At 35.5% G+C, this 25,020-nt stretch overlaps 1 protein-coding gene across 1 annotated transcript; it reads right to left on the bottom strand.

Moving 5' to 3' along the window:
* Positions 1–4,488: 4,488 nt before the first annotated feature.
* Positions 4,489–6,171, bottom strand: LOC141609929 (protein JINGUBANG). Its single transcript, XM_074428592.1, has one exon. It carries the CDS (start codon positions 5,960–5,962, stop codon positions 4,712–4,714), a length of 1,251 nt encoding a protein of 416 aa, XP_074284693.1. The 5' UTR covers positions 5,963–6,171; the 3' UTR covers positions 4,489–4,711.
* Positions 6,172–25,020: the final 18,849 nt, after the last annotated feature.

Here is a 25,020-nt window from a genome sequence, read left to right as displayed (position 1 = left end):
AAATCTTGAATCTTGAATTAGAGTGCTCCATATTTTACAGGGTCTGCTTATCGTTTGATTTTGCACCTTGTTGGTTTTAATTTGTTTGCTTCTTTAATTATGTTTTCAGTGTTTGAAGATCCATAGGCCATAGCTAATTCTGAATGCGGTTCTGATACGCCATTGAGTAAGATACATCATAGCATAAGTAAAGCTAATCAGCCTACCCAATTTATATTGACGCATAAAGTTTAACTTACAGTACCACTTAATCTAAATATTTAATTCTTCTCTGGATGATTTATTCTTTCCCGTTGTGTGATCTCAATGGTACTAACTGCTAACTACGAATACGGATTCACAGTTCTCCCATCTCTTACCAATACTGGACTATGGATATTTTTATAATTTATATCCTCAAAAGCTGTTTACTCAAGTGCTAATGTTAGAAATTGATAATTTTAGCTTCGTTAAAAACTGTTTGACATGGAGAGTTTGGTAATTGTTCGCACCCGAGGGACTTTAGAACCGGAGAAGTATAAACTTGTGCAGTGGTGAACATTCATTTCTCTAGACACTTTGAAGGGGTTATAGAGTATTTTTTTATTATTAATTCACTTTTAGCCAACACAGATCGATGAAGAAAGAGTTAATTATGGGCTTTCTAGGAGTTCATTGGCTGAGTAATTTTAGAGTTGGGTGAGATTAAATTAAAAAAGTGGCAAAAATATTTAATGAACCATGCTTGGCAATGAGGTACAGTGTTTAGTACTGAATCCTTATCTATTACTCATCTAATCATAGGTATAGTGGCTTGAACTCACGCATAAGACAGTCTGCCTTAAGTTTTGCGAGTCGATTCTTTTATCACCTTTGACTATGTAGGGCGTCTCTTTTACCGTTTTATTGCTATTATTTTTGAGTGAAAGCAGTCGGTTGATTATCTTAGTGAATCATGCGAGTGTTTGAAAATGCTTGCATATATCAACATGCCCGTCCACTTACTCTTGATTTTTATTCTCTTTTGTACTCCCTCCATACCACACTAATGGTAACATGGAGAATCTTGGCACTATTCATAGTCGTAGGAAATCTTCGATATTATTCTTAATCTATAAGACAAAATATAGTTATGTGAGATCTTATTTGATTTATCGTCATGAATGCTATAAGAATATCAAATTTTTGTAATTTTTAGTAATGTGTAACTAAAGATATTCATGTTGCAAAATGTATCTCGACAAGTGTGAAAAAGTCAATGTTACCATTGGTGTGGTATGGAGGGAGTAATAGCTTGTGCCAAGTTATCATAATTAGTGCAGGTAGTTACATATTTAGGTAAAACATTGCGTCTGATGATGAAATAGATTTAAGCAATTGGCTGCTTATGTTGGGTATATTTCTTTCTTTCTGATACATCGTCAAATCGTATAGATTCGATTTTGAATATCGTCAAATCGTATAGATTCGATTTTGAATATCGTGTTTTGCTCAGATTATTTATGGATTTAACCTACTTGAGGCGATGATATGATTCATAGTCTAGGTGGTTTGATCGTAGGTTTTTTTGTTTTGGAAACAATATACATGCACAAGTGACTTGTGAAAGACGTGCTGCTGAAGTTTTTCTGTTGGTCAGTTAAATGGTGTATGGGTTACCCTCAAAAGCTTTGAACAGAAAAAATGGCCCGTTAAGTTATAAGTTTGATTGAAGTGGGTATTTGCCTAATCACTACTACAAATCCAGGCAACTACAACGCCCCTTTAACAACGATTATTCATGAAAATCACAATAGACGTTGTAGAATGTATGGCGCGAATTTTACTAAAATGAATTACAACGGGTATGGTTAACAAAACCGTTGTTATAAGTTTTAACAACGGGTAACACATGCACAACCGTTGTTAATAATTTGACGCAAAATTGACGCAAAGTTAGTAAGAAGTAATCACAACGGTTACTTTCGAAACCCGTTGTTAAAACTTATTTGACAACGGTTGTTGTTTAATAACCGTTGTCAATACCTTCCATACTATAAACCACACAAACACAACCGTTGTTAAAATTTATTTGACAACGGTTGTTGTTTAATAACCGTTGTCAATACCTTCCATACTATAAACCACACAAACACAAGTCTGCTACAGCCACAAAACACAAACCTTAATACACAAACACAAACACAGCAGACAAACACAAACACAAACACAAAACACACACTTTCTCATCGTCTCTTTCTCTCTTTCTCATCGTCGCTTTATCTTCTCGCCGTCACTGTTGATTTCATCGTCTAATTATCAGGTAAATCTCGTCGTCACTGTTGGTTTCATCGTCTTTCATCGTCATTATTTTCCTTTTCTAATTATTTCATTTGCATGTGTATGTGTTAGTTTTTATCGATACCATTATGTTATTTCTTTAAGTATTATTCGCTTAATTAGCTAGTAAAACAAATTAAATAAACTAAAACAAAGAAGAAGCAAGATGATAGAGAGGAATGCATGATAAACATAATTAATTAATATATATATATATATATATATATATATATAATAAATACATAAATTAAAAAAAAAATTACATTAATAAAAATGCAATTCTTATATTTTCATAGAGGGTTTTATTCTCCTCTATGATATCCGTCCTCTCCTCCTTGCCTATTTGGAGGTTCCGTTCAGTAGTTGCTATATCGTCATATAGCTGCAACTGCTGCTGCTCTGTCAAGCCATCTTCTTTGGCGTCCTTCAGTATGGATCGAGCATCCGCAAGGTAGCTCCTGAAACTTTCCTCAATGTGGAGCAACCGGCGGATGAAACTGTTGTTGTTCTCGATCATAGTAAGAGTTTTAAGGATGATATCATTCATTTTGTTGGAGTTTGGAGTTTGTTTTGAAAGATTAAGTAGGGTTAATTTATTTGGAGTTTGTTTTAGCAGTTAGGGTTTGGAGATGTATAGTGAGATAATGGAATGTTAGTTGAGATAATGCATATATTTATACTAAGCAATGTGTGGTTTGAGTTGTTTTTTAATTAATATATATGTTAGGAAGTTGTGCTATAATCATCATATCTCTCTCTGCTGCTTCAAATCTACTAACCCTTCTCATTCCATATTGTCCGTTCATATGCACAGGGATGACAGTAATAATGCATGCATTGGAATTATAACGAGCCGTAATTATGCATGCATCTAGTAATATTTAGTTTAGTTTTTTTTTATTTTTTAAGAACAAACAACGGGTATTTATAAAAAACCCGTTGTCTTTAGTTATAACAACGGTTTTGTATATTACAACCCGTTGTTATAACTTTCCCCCCAAAATTGAGTCACATTTTCCACAACGGGTTTTTATACTTAAAACCGTTGTCAATATTTATAACAACGGGTTCCTTAAGAAAACCAACCGTTTTTAAAACATTTTACAACGGACGCTTTAACAACGTCCGCTTTTTTCTATAACAACGGTTTTTAACCGTTGTTATAGCCTGTATCTGTAGTAGTGAATATTTGTGGATTGTTTTTCATTTAATTGGCGAACAAAGAACTGGTAGATAGACTTCTAAGATTTTTGAGAGGTAGCATTTGTAGCTCGATAACCTTTCTCATATATTTTCTTGTGCAGAGCGTTCTGTTGTCGGTTTATTGCGGAATAAGAGAAACTTGGTTGTTTCATGTTGTAATCTCAGTCTTTAAGTCTGTTTGTAAAAAAGAAAGGCCTCGTATTACGCCTTTGTGGCGCTGTCATTCGATCTTTTATTTTACGATCGTTGCGCTATAATTATTTTGCATTAGACATGCCGTTTTGAAGCATTTGTGCCAAATTTGTAATAAATTATACACTTGTTCCACTATCTATAATATATTTACATATAAAAATCACCCTCATTTCTATTGATACGCTACCGACTCACTTCCACTTAGCATTCGACTAAATTGGGGCACCGCGCCCGATAGGACGCGGTGAAACAACTAGTTTATTAGTAAAAATTAAAAATGAAGACAACCTGGATCATTTTCAAATTATTATGATAACACTAATGAGATTGTTAGTCTTTAATTTCATAACCAAGCTTAAATTCCAACTTTCACTATTGTATATGCAGTGATCATCAAGATCCCACATGCTAAATATATCACTTTCTTTTTTCATGAGATTGCCAAGAAACGTTAGTTTTTTTATGAGATTGTTAGTCTTTAATTTCATGTAGGAGTTTCATGAGATTGTTAGTCTTTAATTTGAAACGTTGGCTTGGCGAAGAAAGTCATCAAGATTGCAATCCAACAAAAGTTTGAATAATCACGTATATAGTATTATTTTTTATTTATTGTAGATGGTTGAAACACAATTATTTGCATCATACACATTTGAGAGGATGAACCAATCACAAATACTCAAAACAAAATATTTATTTCATTAATTAATTCATTATAGATAATGTACACCAGCTCCTCTGACAACAAAGTCAACCACCTTACAAGCAAAACTGAAGACGACAACATAGAAGAAAACAAAAGCAAAGGAATCACAATTTACACTTAACAAAAAAATCCTGACTGCTCAACCACACTTAATTCTTCTAAAAACATTGGACCATATCAAAAACAAAATCCAGTGTTTTAAGACTTAATATTCTTACCACGCCCAAAAACAAAAGAATGAAATGGAATTACCAACAATATATAATTACAAGATCAGATGTCGAAAATAAAAATGAAACTTGTTGTGGTTGATTAATGTAGCTCCTTAGGTACCCACCAAACTCTAAGGGTTTTATCAAGACTACCAGTATAGAGCAAATAACCATCTCCAACACAATTTGGTGATATTTGTAAGCACTTAACCGGTCCATCATGTCCTCTAATCACACCCACTTTGTTTAGCACATTACCCTTAATTACATCTCTTTTCCATATACATATACTCTTATCAGCCGATCCGCTACACACAATATCCCCCATTACACTTAAACATAACACAGCCATTTCATGTGCTTTTACCTCAACCACCATTTTCACATCATTTTCTACCATTTCCCATCCCATCAGGTACCCATCTGACGCTCCTCCGTATACCCTATCATTCTTATTCCCCTTTCCGTCATAATAACTGATTGCATTAATCGACACATCCTTATGCCCTTCCAAAACCCCCTTTAGCTTCAGAGTCGAACTCGTGCTCGAGCTTTTCTTCCCATCCTTTTCCCATACCTTTATTTTCCCATCTGCAGAGGCAGAATATACCTTTCCATTTTTAGCAACCAACCCGTTTATAGCATCATCATGGGCTTTAACCGAATCCAAACACCTTAAATCCGACAGTCTCCATACTTTCAATGTCTTATCCCACGAACCCGAATAAATTAACCCGTTTTCGACCGCCAAACAAGAAATACTATCAGCATGCTCTATCCATAATTTCTTATGATGCCTTCTTATTTGCACATAATTGCTCTGTTTCATAAACTTACCTAGGTAATCCTTTGTGGTCGGAAGCGTATCCACGAGTCGAAAAACGTTCTCCGATCTCTTGGATACCTTCCAAACCCGAATTCGACTATCTTGATGGGCCGTAAAGACTTTATTTCCTACGGTTACAAGGGCTTTGACCGAGCCGTCCCCTGACCCGAATTTGGTAAATTGTCGTAAATCGGGTTGTTGCCATACAATAATATCTTTGCCTTGTGACGCACTCAACACAAATTCCCCACATAAGGCCAAACATGAAACTCCTCCTACATGACCCGAAAGTACGTCTAGAAGTTTATATGTTGTTGACCCTGAAAATGTCTTATTATTTTCCTTGTTACATGGGAATTGGTTATTATTACACATGTCTTGGATATCGAATCGTCCCGAAAGACTAACGGGGCTATCTTGACCGGTGTCGCTGTTGCTGGATTCGCTAGCGCTACTAGAAGAAAATAGTAATGGAATTGAACATGATCTTTTTGCAAGAAGGATTGAACTCAATGGATTTGACATCTTAAATAAATGTAGATTATTATATAATGAATCGGTAATAAAATGTATAGAGAGCTTGTTGTACAAGGATGGAGGATATAAGTAGGAAGGAAAGTTGTTATATAAGGAGGAATATATAAAGATTGAGGGTGTGGAGCGTAAGGAGAAGTGTCAAGGAATTAAAGGGAACTCTTTTATAGGGAGTATGTATGTATATATATTTAAATGTTGCTGAAGGGGGTAGGACAGGATCAATGTAACTGCAACGGCTAAATTTGAATATAATTGGGAAACATATATACCCCTAAAAGAGTAAAAAGGGACAAAAGGAGTGGTTTCATCAAAGGTGATGTTTAAGTTACTTTAAGGGACCACGGTAAGAACACCAACGGCCTTTTATTGGTTGTCATGCAATCTACGTAATAACAATTTCACTTTTAATTAATTTCACCTTTCCCATGCATTCTACCTAGAGCTGGCAAGTCTGACCCGACCCGAATGATCCGATCCGAAACCGAGCAAACCCGATTCGACCCGACCCGAGAATATTGAAACCCAAAACCGAAACCGACCCGATGATGACCCGTAACTCGACATGACCCGATGATCAGTTACCCGAAACCGATCTGATCCGACCCGATGACGACCCGTAACCCGACTTGACCCGATGACCAGTGGCCCGAACCCGACCCAGACCCGACCCGATATTGACCCAACTCGATACTGACCCGATTAAATTGATAAACAGACAATTATTAAGCTTAATATTGATTAAAATGAAAGTGATTTTGTAATTAGATTGTTATGTTTGACTTAATAATGAAGTAATTAAATCAAATAATGCATAAAAACTAAATTTAATGATCAAAAATTGAAGAAATATGATAAAGTAACCGGACTCGATAATGAACCGACCCAAACCCGACCCGACTCGATACATCATTTGACTCGGAATGACCCGACCCGATAATGACCCGACCCAAATCCGACCCGATCTGATACATCATTTGACCCGAAATTACCCAACCCGATCCGACCCGAAAGGGGTGGCTGACCCGATATGACCCGACCCGACTTGACCTGACCCAAACCCGACCCGACTGACCCGATTTCTACCGATTTTAATGTGCAGCCAATGTTTTAGTAAATTTAACCAGTTTTTTAGATACATCCATTCAATAAGTCTTGCTTAAGATGAACTTTCCGTCTTAAATTTTAAAACAAATCAAATACAACAAGCTCTGTCTTAAATTAAAAAAGGAGTTATGTGTCTTAAATCCCGAGAAGGGTCGAATACATTCCAAATCATATGACAATTGCCTATAATAAAGATAGGACTTTTAATATTTTCTAGGCAATTGTCATATGATTTGGTATGTATTCGACCTTCTCAAGATTTAAGACAAATAACTCCTTTTTAAACACGAATTTGTATTTAAAGATTGTAACCTCATATGATAATAATAATTCTATAATATGGTTTTACATAATGCTTATTGTAAACTTATCAACTACTTTACTTAATTCCTTTCACTTTAGTAACCTTTCCTAACTACCATGATAGGGCAATAATTAATAAGGGCATTAAAGTATTTTATCGTAAATAAGGGCCTTGAACCAAGTGGTGTTAGTTCAGTGGTAGCCGGGTTAAACCTTGAAACTTGTAGAAATGCAAGAGTTGAGAGGTATCGGGTTCGACTACCAACTAGGGCGATGATCACTTCGCCACTGCAGCCCCCGAAGGTAGTTGCTTACATGGTCCATGTGGTGGTGCGGGAATGCATGGGCCCGGGGGGACTCAACCCCCTCGTTATAAAAAAAAAAAGAAAAAGAAAAGAAAAAGAAACTTAGGCCTTGTTCTTTTGAACTGAAATTGTCCGAACTGAACTTGACTAAACTTAATGGAGCTAAACTGAACTGAACTTGATGGACCTGAACTGAACTTAATGGACCTGACCTGACCTGAACTGAACTCAGCTCAACTGAAATAATAATAAAATGATTGTAATAATAACAATAAATATATAATAATAATAATAATAATAATAATAATAATAATAATAATAATAAGTATAATATAATATAATAATAATATAAATATTATAAATAATACTCCCTCCTATTCACTATTTTCTTCCCTATTTCCTTAAACGGATTATTCAGGCTTTCTTCCCCTTTCTTATTTTGGAAACTTTTATTCTTATTTTATTCATCCCTCTCTCCTATCACCAAACCCACTTTACTCACAATTCCTTATTTAATTCCTAATTATTCATTCCTCTCTCCAATTCACAAACCACACCATCTTCCTTTATTCATTCTTTAATCATCTCCTAAAATCTTGTGCCCAGATCAAAGGGGAAGAAATCCCCGACTAGGAGGGAGTAATAAATATAATGAATAATAATAATAGGTCTAATAATAATATATTAATATAATTGTTTCTGGTCAAAACAATCAAGTCAGCGTTACTCGATCGAGTCTGAGTTAGGTCAACGCACTCCTTTCGGATGTATGTTGGGTTGATACTCGGCTCTCTCGGGAGGTACCTACACAGGCAACACACATGCCTCGAGGGGTTACCAAGGGAGCCTTCTCCGATGCCTAAGTCAGTACGGTACTGGATGTATAACCGGGACCTCACTTGAGGCAGGGGTCAGTTGTTAGGTGAGATATCTCTTACATGAATCTTGCATGCGTCCTCTTTAGAATGGATCTAAAGTAGATATTTATACAGGTCCAATTCGTTCAAATGTATATTTTTGTATGAGGTGGCAAGCACTTGAACCCGTGAGACCTACATGTTGCATGCAGGCAGGATCGGTTGAGCATGCCCCATAAATAATAATAATAATAATAATAATAATAATAATAATAATAATAATAATAATAATAATAATAATAACATAATAAATATTAAAAAATATAATAATATGTTAATAATAACAACAAAATTAAATAAATTAATATAAAATAAAAATGATAATAATAATAATAATAATAATAATAATAATAATAATAATAATAATGGGCATATAATAATAATAATAATAATAATAATAATAATAATAATAATAATAATAATAATAATAATAATAATGTTGAAATAAACTGAAATAAACTGAATTGAACTTAATGAAGCTAAACTGAACTGAACTTAATGAACGGAACTGAACTTAATAGAGCTGAACTGAACTGAACTTATAAAAACTGAAATTAAGTCAAAAAAACAGGGCCATGTGATGTTAGTTGGTAATGCTTAGCTATAATTTGACTAATTGACCAAAATAATTATATTATTAGATTAATCATATTTCTTGTAATTAATCATTTTATGTAATATTTAGTCACAAGTTTTTTTACACAGACGACTTACATTAATTTATTGTAAAATTACTTTAGTTTATTTAAGGAATGACCATTATTATGTTTCTTGCACTTCTATTTGTGACACTTTTTAACTAGTACACATTTTCATAATGTTAAAAATACTTGTTTTATCTTATCTCGTTATCTATCATATTAAGTACTCCCTCCGTCTTTTATATATGACTTTTCTTTCTTTCGTTTTTCAAGATAAGTTTTTAACTTCAATATTTACAGAAATATATTCGTCGAAAAATTATAAATAGTATACCATTTAACTCTTTATCAAACTCTTTTATGTGAATATATATGAGTATATATTTCTTGATATTTAGTGAAATGTTTTGATACAACTATATTACTTCTTCCATTTCTTTCAATTCTATACGTTTACTTTTTGGGCACTATTCATAAGTGGGAAGAATCTTCGATATAACTTCTAATATATAACATAAAAGATAATCATGTATGATCTTGTTTAAATTATCTTACCGAGTACATTGTAAATATCAAATTTTTATAATGCCTTTTTTATTATATGTAACTAAAGATATGCATAAAATTAAACTTGCATTGATATACATGTATAAAGCAAATGTATAGAAATCAATGAAATGGAGAAATTATGAAATAATCTGAATAATATTCGATCATATAAAAGAGTTGTATGAATATTTGATCGTATCTCAAGTTAGAAGAGAGATAACCGTCACAAATTTTCAATTGCGATAGATATTATCCGTCACAAGTTTTTAGTCACATTATTAGATAAAGACAAATCATTTATAATTTTCTAGACACTTGATTTTTGTTTTATCTACTAATGTAATTGATATTTGACTCGTCACAAGTTTGTGGAAGACTTTCAACATTCCATGGGAAAAGGAGATCAAATAGAAATCACAAATTAGAAAGTGGGGAAAGTTTCTCCGAAAACAGATCAAGAAACAATCTAAGGATTCCACATAATTAGTTCGTGGGATCAAGGTTTGCTTGTTATCAGGAGTTAACAATATATTAATGGTCTTTTTGGTGCTTTATTAGTTTGTTGGTCTTTGCCTAATTTTTGGTCATTCCTTGTTGCTTCTAGCTGCCGGCTTTATACTATGTCTAATTAAGATAGGGCGGCATAGACGATGAAAATTCTTCTGTTGTCTACTGTATACAGTGTACTTTGATTAAAAAATTTCGTGTGCATTACTATTTTTTATTTCACAGATTCTCATTATAGACGGACACTATCCGTCTATACGTATAGACGGATACCATTTTATCTCACAAAATACCTATTTGCCATAAAGTAGGAAGCACTTGAGGAGTGTCCCACCTTGTCTCCCCTACCCATTTTATTAGAGGTCTTTACCCGTCTGTTCGCCCCACCCGTCTATACCAAGACCTATTGTTTTTATTTTTGGATGGTCACTTTATTCATCATGTTTTCTACGAAGTATTTCCTTTCGGATTTTTTTGTCAGCTAGGGCTGCCCAATGCGGATCTTATTGAAACTATTATTTTACGTCTCATCTAGCAATACACTAAAAGAATAATTTTGCTTTCGCATTTCAGGTAATTTATTTGATTAAAGTAGTTTATGTGACTAAAATAAGTTATTTGATCAAAAATTTAGCGAATTTTTTTTTTTTTTGCAAATGTTTGCGAATTAACTTATTTAATCAAATAAATTACCTGAAATGAAATGCTACCTATGATATTATTTCATAAATCAAGTATCTAATTCTTATGTAACTTTCATTTTTATCCCTTCAATCAATACTATTAAATAACCCAAATTCTCATGTGCAACGGTTTCACGTGTGACCAGTAAAAAAGTGACCAGTTGTTGATTAATAGTGACCACTTTGGTTAAATAGCGACTACTTTTTATCGTTAAAAAATGACGATTTTTTTCAGAGGGATCATTATTTACCCAAAAATGGTCACATTTTGCAAAAATCACGCTATACAACCGTAGCACAGGATAACTACTAATTTAATAATTATTATTGTATCCTTTTACGTCATTTCACACAGAATGAACTACCTTTTTCAGCTGGTTTGCCAAGGTTTTTTTTTATAATCCGTTATCGTATCCTAATTTTCAGTTGTCTTATCAGCAACCTTTTCAGATTTAAGTTAACTTTTCAGTTTTCAGCTACCTTTTCAGTTAGTTTTACCAAACAGAGCCTTTGTTTGGAAACCATCAAAGTATATATCTTAAGATACCCTACAGATCGATACCCCACAGATCGTAACTACTATTCCATTAAGTAGATTATACATCCGATATATTACCTCTAAGGATATAAGAGTCCTTTTATGTAATACCCATATTTTATTTACCTTGGTCAAAGGCTACTTAACGGTTAAATGAGAAAATATATTTTATAAAGTTATATTGGATTCTACGAGTTATGATTATAATAATAATAATAATAATAATAATAATAATAATAATAATAATAATAATAATAATAATAATAATAATAATAACAATAATAACAATATTATTAAATAACAATAATAATAATAATAATAATAATAATAATAATAATAAATAACAATAATAACAATAACAATAACAACAACAACAACAACAACAACAACAATAATAATAATAATAATAATAATACATGTATTATATACTCCCACCTACCATCCTACCCTTATATATACACTCTACCGCCCATACTACTCCATCCTATCTCATATCACAACTCCACCACACATTTTAAAGAGAGAAGAGGGAGATTAATAGAAAGGAACCTTTTGTCCCTCCGCCTTAAAATCTTGAAGTAAGACCGTCTTATACTAGTCTATATCTTAATTAATTTATACCGTTGACCCGCCTCAACCTTGATCCACCCTAGGACCGTCGTTGACCACCTTTGGACCACCATTGACCACCCAAATCTGGGTTTGACCGAGTAGATCTAGGTTGTTTGTGTTGCTGTGTCACTCGGTTTTGGGCAAGGGTTTCGACCCTCTTTCGTGGCCTAACTTGGGGGAGGTTTGGGAGAAGGTTGTTGAGGGTTGAGAGGAAAGTTGAGTGGTGTTCGTGGATGGCAGTAAGGTCGTATAAAACGAGTTGGGGGGGGGGGGGGGGGGTGTACATGTGTACGGGTTGTGTGTTGTGTCGAGTTTGTAGTTGTTGTTGGCGGCTGTTGTTGCTGTTTTGTCGAGGTTGGTGGGCTCGACTGCTGACGGCTATGGGTGTGGGTCAAGCCGTGACCACCGTGGTGTGGTGGCCAATAGTGGTGGCTGTTTTGGTGGGGTTTTGGTGGTGTTTGGAGTGGGTATGTCGGGTGTTGTTGTTGTGGGTTAGTATGGCGGTTGTTGCCGTATTTGGGGGCTCGTGCGAGGTGTGAGTGGTGGCCAGAGTGAGGGTGGGTCACGGTGGTGATAGGTGGGCGTATGGGCTGAATGTGACGGGATTTGAATTTAATTATGGTTTTTAATTACTGTATAATGGGTTTTAGTCGAGATTTTGATTTTAATTATATTAAATTATATAATTATATTAGTAATTAGATTAGTTAGTAGTTATACGTATTTATTGTATTTATTTAGGTGACGGTTTTGTAAGACAGTTTTATGAGCTGGATCTTGCTTGTGTCGAGTAGCGTATGAATATTTGCTAAAAGGTAGGTTAATCCTACTCAGTTTCAATATGTTTGGATGGTCATGTGAGTCGTATTTTAGTGGTCATTACATTGTAACATGTCGTAAATTTATATGTTACTACAAATGCATTATAACATGATATTGGTTAAAACGACTTAATGAGTCGATAATTGGCATGTTATGCGGTGTCTTGCATTATTGTGTTATCTCGTATATTGGAGGACGTGGCGGATCATGTTTGGTTACTTGTTGTTGTGGAGACTTAAAACGGTTGGGAGACCATTTTACGCTTGAGTCACCTCTTGGAGCTTCTCACTCCAAGTGGGATGTGCAAATTAATGACTTGAGTTACAGAGGGACTCGTGTGGTTGAGGCACGACGTCTGGCAGGGGATCCGGTTGGCTTCTGGACCCGGAACGTCTGAGCATGTCCTGGTACCTATTTGTGAGATGAGGTGTCGTGGGCGTGTCCCTGGCACCGGTGGTTGTGGGTACGTCTGGGCGTGTGCTGGTACCGGCGTGATGATTGTATAATTGTGTCTTATTCATATCATTGGCATGTTGCATATGTATTTATCACGTAATGTCCCATGTTTATTTATTGAAACTGACGTGTGTGTGTGTGTGTGTCTATGTAATTGCCACCTATTTTCGGGGTGGCCCGTGTAATTGACAAACAATCTAATTTTCTCTTAAAACCAGAATGAGACGGGTTTACTAGTCGAGTCATGTTTTGACAAGTCTACTACTCGAACATGATTATTATTTATTACTACTACTTGCCATTTCAATTGTTTAAGTGAAGAAGCTCTCGATTATGTGGCTAAAATGGTGAGTGACTTGGTAATAAATAAAGAGTATAACGACTTATCCGATAGTGTTATTAATAAAGAACGTTTAATTGATTTCATATTATATGGATGGTTTACTTAGCATTGTAAGGCATACCTATATTGACACTTATTAAGTTGATTTGTTATGTTTTAATGTCGTCCAATATTTGTTATGTCTTATATACACGAATATATAAGATGTAGTTTCAATATTACTTTTTCTTAAATACGTCTTATATATAGGTACGGATTTGCTAATTGCAAATGAATTATGATACTCATTGAGATATTAAATATTACTTTGCTTAAATTTTGATATATTCTTCTTTACATATTTTGATAATAACATGAGGGTGGAGCGGACAGGTCTAAGCATTTTTATTTTTATTTTTTTTAATTGGCCAAAGGGTCGCGCATTCAATAGTAGAACCGGGTTAGATGGTGGGCTTCTTGCATTGTTGTCCATCTCTATGTATAACTAATCAACTAAATGTAAGTAATATTACTTCGTATCATATATTTATATTGAAACTACTAATTTTATTTCATCTTACATATTAAGTTTATTCCATCATGCGATAAATATAACTTATCATTACCTATATATTGTTATTTAAGTTATAGTTCAAATAAATAACACTATATAACATAAAACTTAATATGTGAATTTAATTAACATTTGAATATATCAATGTTTCAAAATACATACCCGTGCAATTTGCACGAGTTTAAAACTAGTTTTTCCTAAACCGGTAAATTCACAAAGATATTCCACTTTACTTATTTATTTATCATTTGTGGTTAATATAACATGTAACCTCACATTCTCTCTTCTACTTTCATTTTCTCAACTTATTATCATTCCACTACATATTGGTCCAAACAAATGTTGAAGATGTTAGTTAACAGGAGGAGGTATATATTAAGGTAATTAGTTAACGTTTATACCTTTGGTGAATCACAATCTTCTATCTATAAAAGAGAAGTCTTTTAAAAGGCTTTCATAGGTTCCTTAATTGTAGGATTAAACACATTACTAGTTTTAACGTCGTGCAAAAACACATGAGTTGCTTTTAAAACTTTAATATTTAAAGTATATTTAGATTAATGCGAATATAAATCGACTTAATATTCTTAAGTAATAATAGAGGAATAATATCATCATTCTTACAAATTAAAACCCATGACATTAGAATATGAAAACGTGCTTTATTGTTTCCATTTTTCATGATATTTAAGGTTTAACTTTCCATTTAAGTTTGTTAACATGTGCTCTTATGACACATTTTAGAAAATCCGAACATAATATTATGCCCCGCCTTAATGAGAACCAATCACATCAATAGATGATTTACGTTTTATTTTTTAATTATGAGTAACTATTTATTATTTCTGATGGGCCCCACCACTATGTAAAAGTAAATAGCCTGAGTTTGATGATGTGGGTGCACCAAATTGCAAGAAATATTATTGTATTTATATAGATAAGATCTTGACCCCACCATAAAAAACTACTTATTTTCATTTATTTTAAAGGATGTTACATGTTTGTATAATTGTGTCTAATGAATCCGTAAAAACATTGGACATTATATTGTATACTAGATTTCCATATTTTTATGTGGGAAAGTGGCAAATAAGTCTCATACGTTTGACAATGTGCATATTGGCCTCATACCTTTCAAATAGTGCAAATAAACCCCACTAGTTATACTTGATGTGGAATTAAACCCAATTGAATATATTTAGGTCAATTTCTCCCCGGAAAAAAAATGATGTGACATCGAAAGATGACTAGGATTAAATAATTTATTTTTTTAAAAAAAGGAAAAAGTCATGATTTTTAACACTGTAAGTCGTTTATGCTTCTAAAAAGAAATCTAGGTATCTTCTTCATTTCTCTTATCTTACGTCTGTTTATCTTCTCTATCTTGTCTATCTGGTCTATCACTATGTTCTTTCCAGAGATCTTCTTCTCCAGCGGCCATGTTTACCCACTTGTCAAGAGTTAATATTTCTCGTTAATGCAATGCTTCATATTTTTACGACACTATAATTTTAATTGAAGGGTACCTGGTCATAAGAAAAAAATATGCATTATGTCAAAAGATAATCTGATATGCTTATACCTTGTATATGTTGGAGCTTGTGTCCTCCACAAATTAGTGTGATAACATTTGTAAATCTCTTACACGTTCACAAGGGTATACTTCGTATTTTAATCAGTTGATTAACGATTACCTAATAACGGCTGGCTTGCTAGAAAGTTTGACGTTATTATCATACAAATGGCGGTGATCAACTGGTCCCTAAAGGTCACACCTATAGGATGTGTTTGAGAGATGTGGTTATAGAAATATAATCACATTGATGCCTTATATGACTAAACAGTTAGTCAATGTGTTGATGAGACAATTATTTAATGAAGATTAAATAATATTAGTTGAGACGAATTAACTGTCAATTCGTAAATTGAATATAATAAGTTATATTTAATTAAATGTATGTAATGTTAACTTGGACGAATTAATCTGTTAATTCGTAATTAAATGTAATCGGTTATATTTAATATCAACAAGATGAATGTGTCATAGTGGTAATAGTGAGGGTACTCAAACCAAGAGGTCATGGGTTCTATCCTCACTAGATGACAATTTATCTTTAACACATTTATACATTTTTGGGATAACCGAAAATAAGGATTTTAATCCTTATTATTTCGGTTCATATGGGTCGATTTTTGGAAAAAGAAAATCAACCTTATTTCTCCATATTCTCGGTTATAAGGAGAGTTAGGTTTTTTTTTTAAAAACCTAATTTTTACTCATCATTTTCTCTCATCAGAAAATCACACAAATAAACCCTAATATTTACAGAAAATTGGGGATCTCATTCTAGCAATTTGAGGGGCATTTCTCGGAGCATCTTGGGTGCAACTGATAGGAGAATATCATTGCGATATTGTTCATAGGCCATAAAAGCTAGGACCGAAGGTTATTTCTTAATCCTTTACGATTTTGTTTATTCAATTTATTTTATGACTAGTTATCATCACTTTATAATTCGTTATAATCCTTAAATATAAAGGGATGCATACAGATAAATCCCACAAGTGGTATCAGAGCCAAGGCCACAAATTTTAATTTTGATGATTCTCATAAAATTGTTTGTAAACAATAATTAGGGTTTGCGAAAAAATATAACCGGCTGGAATTTTGTTGAGCCGTGGAATTTTTTTTTTTTTTCGTTTCCGTTACTGTTCATGGATGAACAGTATTTTTTTAAAAAAAAAATAAAATTCTGTTTTTTTTCTTTCTTTCGGTTTCTCCTGAAAAACCGATTAAAGTTTTTTGCAGCTGTTTTTGTTTATGCCGATTTGAAAAGCATCCGAGAAAAGATTTTTTTTCCTGTTACTGTTCACGTGGTTACTGTTCACAGAGGACAGATTTCAAAAAAAAAAAAAAATTTTTGTCTTGTTTCGGTTTTTACAGATAAAACAGTGTACAAAATAAGGAAAGCTGTTTTCTGTTTTTAGTTTAGCCGTACTAAAATTATAATTTTTTTTTTTTTTGTTTTTTTACTGTTCAGCCGAGACCAAAAAGAAAAAAAAAAGGATTTTGTTTTTTTTTTTTTTTTGTTTTGGCCAATTTTGTTTATACATTAAATTTATAATGTATGATAATTTTTGTGAAGCGGTTCACAAAAATTTAAAGATACCTAATTATTTTAAAGCAGTTTAAAATATTGATGGATTAAATTCATATTACAAGTTTAATATGAATTAAGTTTGAAATTAATGTGATTAATTGAGGAATTGTCACTTAATTTGTTAATTTAAATAGGTGGTTTGGATACAATTAATCAACATAATTAAGGAATTGTGTCATGTATGTTTAATTTATTTTTAGTTGATGCATTTTATTTTTGTTGAATGAATCGTTGAATGAATTTATTTACGTATTTTTGCAATCGGTTGTAATTTGTAATACTTAGTGTGGCCTTAGTCAAATTATGTTTTCGTAATGAAGGAAACATATTTTTTTATGTAATTATGAGATCTCGCATCTCCTTTTATTTTTTCTTTAGTTTTGGGTTTTGAAATTAGAATGTAATAAATAGGTTTATTATGTAATTTATTTATTGTAATTTCAAAGAAGACTGAAGATGGAGATTGGAGCTCACTCCCGCTACATGGATCAAGATGGAACATCGAGACAAGCTTCTCGGGTCCAAGGATGGATTCCAAACTTGTATTTAATGTTCATTTTGATAGGATAGGCCGCACTAGGACTTTATTATTGTTTTTACGTTTTCATTCCTATTACTTTTCATTCACATGATAGTTTATGCACATATTCCGCCTAAACCAAACCACCTACTACTAAAATGCATGAAAATTGACTCATATAGAATGTATGTTAGTTTTCATGAACATACAGATGTCATATATTCATTAAGCCATCACCTTAGTTTATTCATTCTCGCATGCTAGATATTAGTTCACTTAAAATGAATCTAAATTAAGTTGATGGGATCTTCCTCTAAAACGGAAATTGAGATTAGTCTTTATAAGGGCAAACAACTATGAATCCATTCTTCGTCGGTAGGCATAATATGACCCCTTCTACGTTGGGTAAGTAGTTGTGTTGACTTAGTTTACCTCAACATCATAGTCCGAAGAGTTTCTCGTGATTATGATGGACTAAAGATAGAATTTGCAGAAATTTATCGACCAAGAATTCTAACGGTAGAATTAGCTAAGAGGTTAGCTTATCAATTTACAGATAATTAAGTCTTGGGATCATTTATATAATTCTTGAGGGAGGTCAATTGTATAAATGTTTTGAATCTTCGCGTTATGACATTAGTTCATTAGACTTAAAATTATAAACGATGCACATGCTTATTATTTTTATTCTTCTTTCTCGATATAGAACACGATTATTTTGATAATATCTGTTACAACTAAATGGTGGAAATAACGCAATCCCAATGCCTAGTGCCACACTTGATCGCGAGTCTGGTGAAAGCTTTCATGGACCACATGAATCAGTCCACGCGATTGAAGAATGATGGGTCCAACTTTGCGGATCGGGAAGCGGCACTACGGAATGTTGCCCATTCGACGGTAAGCTCAAGTACTTAACTGAGCCAATACCGGTCAACCCAGGCCCCAATGCAGGAGTCAACGAGTCACTCGCTTATAGTGACTTCGTTATGGAAGCGGGTGCGATAAAGAACGTACTCATCTTTGCAATGGAAACCAATTTCCAGAGACGCTTCATTACTCAGGGTGCAAACAAGATTTTCACCACGCTCACTAACGAGTTCTCAAAGGCACCGAGAATCGTTACTTATGAGCATACTTGTCGCTTCTTTGATGCGAAACTCCAGAATGGCCAACCGGTTAGCCCACATATTCTTCACATGATTGAGTATGTCGAGAAGCTGGAGGCACTTGATTGTAAAATCAGTGAGAGCATTATCATAGACCGAATGCTTCATTCTCTTCACGATGGTTTTGCCTTTTTCAGGGCGAACTACTACATGAATGACTTGAAAAAGAGTCCTCATAAGCTACACTCCCTTCTCGTACAGACCGAGAAGGATATGAAATTGAGTGGGAGTGTGAAGTAGGATGTTCTCACGATTTTCAACAAGGGTAAAGGTAAGGGCAAGACTCATGGCGACCTAGCTGTAGGTGAGCCAAAGTTTAAGAAGCCAGGAAACGGTAAGAGTGGGCCCGGTGAGACTAGTGGCTCACAGGGCAAGGCAAAGAGCAAGGGCGGTGACATTGAGTGCCACCATTGTCACAAGACTGGACATTGGAGGAGGAATGGTCCCGTGTACCGTGAGGACATCAAAGCAGACCGCGTCGTTCCTGTTGGTATGTCATCTTATATTCATATGATTGAGATTAACCATACAAGTTTCGGAACTTGGGTAATTGATACTGGTTGTGGTTCTCATCTGTGTAATAATTTGCAGGACCTAAAGAACATCATACCTCTCGAAAAGGGTGATGTGGACCTGCGAGTCGGGAATGGAGCACGAGTTGCTGCAGTCTCGAAGGGAACATGATACCGTCGTTTAGTACCAAAATTAAATTTATAATTCCAAACTAAAACTATAGCTAGTGATAGTAAGGGTCGAACCACAGAGAGACAAGGTTGATTTTGTTTGCTATTTTTCAGTCTAAAAAGTAACGATTAATTGGGGGTTTTGAAATTGATTGATTAACTGGCTAACTGCTAAAATAAATATTCTTAACAAGATAAAAAGAGGATCGGGAATTTCGGTTCACCATGGCAAATAACAGGTCAGTCAAGCAGCAGAGGTCTCATAATACGGTCTCAGGGAAAATAAGCTAGTCTTTCGATCAAAGCTCAAATAACCTCACGGTCTAATAATTCCCTAGAATTTATCAAAGCTTTCACTCAAGAGAAATTCTAAATCTAACGATAAATCAAATTACCAATCTTTCAATCTAACAAAGAAATCTATCAAAAGATAACAAGATCAATACGGAAGAACTCATGCTACACAACAGTCCTAATTTCATACCATGGCTCACCTAATTCCCAATCAAAGGAATTACCTACGCATAATCATAACTACACTAATTGCGAAATTAATAAATAAGAACAAATTCAACATGATGGAATCTAACTAGAACAAAGGGAAGAAATTCAATTGCTGAAATCAAATGAATGAAACAAGAATCAAAATAACAAGGGAAAAACAAGAAAGAGGAAGGATTGCATAAAAAAGCTTACTAATTGAATTCCAAGAACAAAGCATTCGAATCAAGGTTTCCGTCTCAAGCTAGATCTGAAAACTATGTTTTTCCAGAATGAAAAGCATAACCTAAAAGTTGCTGCGTTCTACTGATAAAAAGATACTGAAAGTTAATTACAAGTTTGGGCTTTTAAAAGTCTAACACGGAAAAATAAATATCGGCTCGAAATCGGTCGATCGATCTGGTCAAGACGGTCGATCGATCGATTACTCGAACGATAGCTTCCTGTCGAGCTCCAGTGGTCGATCGACTGAAAGGCTTAGTCGATCTACTAAAAATGCTGTGCAGTGGCTCCTTGTTGCTTCCAATCAACTCTTCACTCCTTGCACGCATCCCAAGGTGAGTGAATGAACTCTCCTTCCTCTTGGCTTCCTTGAACTTGCTTAGGAGGACAATTTGGCTTGATTTAGCCTACTTCCACGCATTCCTACAATAAATCATAGAAAATGCAAAGTAAACCGTTTCGGGAGAAATAGCAGCCTTAAGCTACCAATTATGCGTAGAAATACATGCCAAAACCACAGATAAAGTGTATAGAATATGCACGTATCAAATCTCCCCAAACCAAATCTTGCTTGTCCCCAAGCAAGCACTATGACCCGTATAAAAAACTAAATGGAAAGGAGTACATTTCAGAGCTAACTACAAGTCAATGCCAAACCATTTAATGCCCAAAGTCAACTACTGCAAAGCTTAAATCAAGCGAACAAATTTATGCATATCATAGAATTAAGTCGGGCGTTCGACCTTGCAAGACTCATACAATCGGACTCTCCCGGATCGCTCTTCTCTCAGCAAAGCAAATGGTAAGATAATATGTAAAAGAGAGGGAAGAAAAGTATAGTCTCTCACCTAGACTGCGACCGACAAAACATGTATGCTTGACTAGCATGAATAATGATTCTATTTACCGTACATACGCATAACCACCGTCAAGGACTATCACATGCCGAACTATTGCAAAATTTGGATATGTGAGGCTAAGTGGGAAAGAAGGGCAAAACAATTATGGGAAAGTGAAGGTAAGAGCCAAGCTAGCACCTAACGAACCATCAGAAACCGAATCCCGTTCTTCCAACTCAATAAAAAATAACCATGCCTTTATTGACTAGGCAACACAAAAATCCAAACGAACGCCTCCAAATCAAGAGGTAAGCACATGAGGCGTGTCTTTATTTCAGCCAAGACTTTATTATTTTCAAGACTCTTTTTTTTTCTGTTTCTTTTTTTTTCTTTCATTTTCATTTTTTTTTTCAAAATCTGAACTGGTGGTCGATCGACCAATGATGGCAGTCGATCGACCACCCTGCACACTCCAGAGCATTCTGCCCAGGTAAACATACTTCTTTTTTTTCATTTTTTTCTGAATTTTTTTTTTCTTTCTTCCTTTTTTCAGGCTGAAGTAAATCCTTCACTTCTCAAAAATACCCGCTCCAACATTACAAGAGCGAACCAAAACAACTTGAATCAACAAATTCCTCCACTACTTCCTAGCTTGGCACAATGGTAGGCTAAGTATGGGATGTAGTTGAGGGCAACTGGCAATTTTGGTTTATAGTGGAGTTAATGGGGTAAAATGAGAAAGGGGAGGATGCAATAGTTCTCCAAACATGCAATACCGACCACAAACCAATGCGTATAGGCAATAAGCAATCAAACTCATACACGTGCAAAACATGAAATGAAGGGAGTAACTACTCTCAAACCTAAATTAACCGGTCATAAATGTCACCAGTTATAGGCTCTATGTCTCAGAAGGTATAAGTAGTTTGCCAAAAGTAATGAGTCAAGTCTAATTGCCCGAAATGGATTCCATAACAAAATTTGAGAAATCACTTTTAATTCTTGCTAAGCAGCTATGAAAAGGCAAGGAATGGCATATTTGACTAATAGAGCAAAATCATCATTAAAAACTCCAATCCGACTCAGCTATGTGCAAAAGTAAACGTGATATTTTTGGTTTTTATGAATTTTTTTAATTTTTTCTTTTTTTTTTTTTTGAATGGATGAAAAATAAAAACAAATGCAAACAGAAATGCACTAAACATGTGACTGAAATGCAATAAAGACAAATGCAGATGCAAAACAAAAGGCATATGCAAATACCCTCCCCAAACCAAAACGCACAATGTCCCCATTGTGCTCAACAGCAAATCACCAGCAGGAAAAATGGGAGAATAAAAGCATAAAAAGTAAAAGGAAGGGAAAAGAGAAAGGAAAACAACTCACAAAATACGACCTCCCCAAACCAGCCAAAAACGGGGAGGTCACCAGCATCTAATATCCACCCTCGTAGTCGGAGTCACTGTCCTCTCCGGACCCCGAGTCACTCTCCTCCTCAGCAGCAGCAGCGGGAGTGGCCCTCCTGGAACCAGAGGCACCAGCAGTAGGAGTGGGAGGGGGTCTCCTGGCAGGCTGAGGGTAACCGTCTACTGGAGGGACAAAGTAAGAAGGGTGAGCCCAGTCACCCTGTGGAAGCATCCCCCCCCGAGCTAGCTCCTCGTAGACCGGGTACAAGGCGATGGCCGTGTCCAACCTGTGCTCGTTGAAACTCCTGCACAAATCACCCAGGACACGTGACATTGCCCTCTGGTCCATGACCGGAGGGACAACTAAGGGGGTAGGTGGCCGAAAAGTGGCTGTGCCAGCAGGAGGGGTGGTAGTGGAGGTAGGGGGTGCCTGTGAAGAGGAGGCACGAGCCCTCCTCGAAGTGCTAGCAGAAGGTGTGGCCGCCACCAGAGGAAGCCTGTAACTAGGCAGGGGCGACCGAGCTGCCCCCTCAATAGTGGTAAGGGGCAGGACAGGAGGGTAGCCCGTGACAGGGATGCGGTCACAGATGAAAGAATCAATCTTCCACCGCATCTGTCTATCGATCCAATAGACACCCCTCGCGTAAGAGAGGTCCATAAAACGCAGCTCAGGGTCAATGGGGTCCTCCTGTCGAGGGAAAAGTAAAACAAGGCGGTTGGCGATACGTGTCACCAAACCGCCACAGGCAATGGTGGTCAAGTTGCCCTCACTTACAGTCTGAAAGTGAGCGGCGGTCAAGTAGGCAATGTTATAGATGCGGGCTCTCCGACGCTCAACGTTCAGATAGCCCTCCAAAATCGACAGTTCAATATTATTCACATTATTAGACTCTTTACGGCCAAAAATGGTATTACCCATTAGCCGTAGAAAATAACGAAGAGGGGGCAAGTGGACAGAAGTGCCCGTCCTCCTCGACCCGTAAGTGTCACCGATACAAGACCACATGGTCCGGTGAGTGTCGAGGGGTCCGAGGTTACGCCTCGGAGTAAAGACCCGAAAACCCGCAAAATCGGCAAGTGTCGAGAATAATTGACATTAAAAAGGCGAAAGGAAATGCAGGGTTTGGTCGCATCAGCCTCAAAGGCTTCGGAATCAAAAGCGTAAGAGGAAAAGAATTGAAGGGTCAAAACATAATATGTGAACTCAGCCATGTCCAGAAGACCTATCATACCCGTCCCATTTAGCAGGGACACGATCGACTCATAACAGCCTAGTTTCTCCAAAGTGTCTTTATGGAGAAACCGGGTGGCTGTGACCTTCCTACTCGAAACAAAGAAGGAAAATTTTGCGCGCTGAATAGATTTAGCAAAGATAACCTGCGGATAGTCAGGTATACTATCCGTAGTGGCTTCTATCATCAGAGGCGGTCCGTGTGGCCGCTTAGCAGGCCTTTGGCTCGACTGCCCCTTCTGCATTGGCTCCTTCCCTTTTGTCATTCTTGTTCCTGCAAAAGAAGCAAATTAGTAACAATTAACCAACTTAAGTGTCAATTTCTAGAAACCCGAATCAAAATCAGATGATCCTCGCAAATTAGGGTTTCGAAAATTTGGGGAAAACTGAAATAACCGTCTCCTAGTTGCTAATTAGTGTCGAAAATCAAAGGGGAAAGGCCAGAATAAGCAATTAAAGTATATAAATGACCAGAAATCACACCCTAAAATCGTTTTCCCCAAATCGATTTTTTCGTCTCAAGGGCACATTACTCGAAAATTTCGCATGGAGCTTCAGCAAAACTCGAATAAAAAGCATAAAGATGGGATTAGAGACATACCTTGAAGAACTTTGAAGATTAAAGCAATAAAAATCAAGTGATTAAGACGGGATGTAGGTGAAAATCGCAGCAGGGGGGAACTTAGGGTTTCTTTTGTTTTTCAGATTTTTGGGAAGTGAATGAATGAGAAAATAAGGATGAAGACTTCCCTTATTAACTACCTCTGAACCCGCGGACTAGTCGATCGACTATTTGACCCAGTCGATCGACCACTTCTCTATTCACAGTACCCTCTGTTCTCTTTGTGTCAGTCGATCGACTGAACCTCCTGGTCGATCGACTGAAAGACCTGACAATTTAGCTCAAATTCGTCAAACTTGTTTCCCGACTTAATCCCCGTTTGTCTCACAACATCCAGTAAACCACTTACGCACTTTGCA

Source organism: Silene latifolia, chromosome 1 (assembly GCF_048544455.1).
Source record: "Silene latifolia isolate original U9 population chromosome 1, ASM4854445v1, whole genome shotgun sequence".
Lineage (NCBI taxonomy): Eukaryota > Viridiplantae > Streptophyta > Magnoliopsida > Caryophyllales > Caryophyllaceae > Silene > Silene latifolia.
This window is presented reverse-complemented; position numbering and strand designations above follow the sequence as displayed.

Bases quoted from the DNA above. Each gene is read 5' to 3' on its own strand.
- LOC141609929 (XM_074428592.1), bottom strand. From the start codon at position 5,962: ATGTCAAATCCATTGAGTTCAATCCTTCTTGCAAAAAGATCATGTTCA.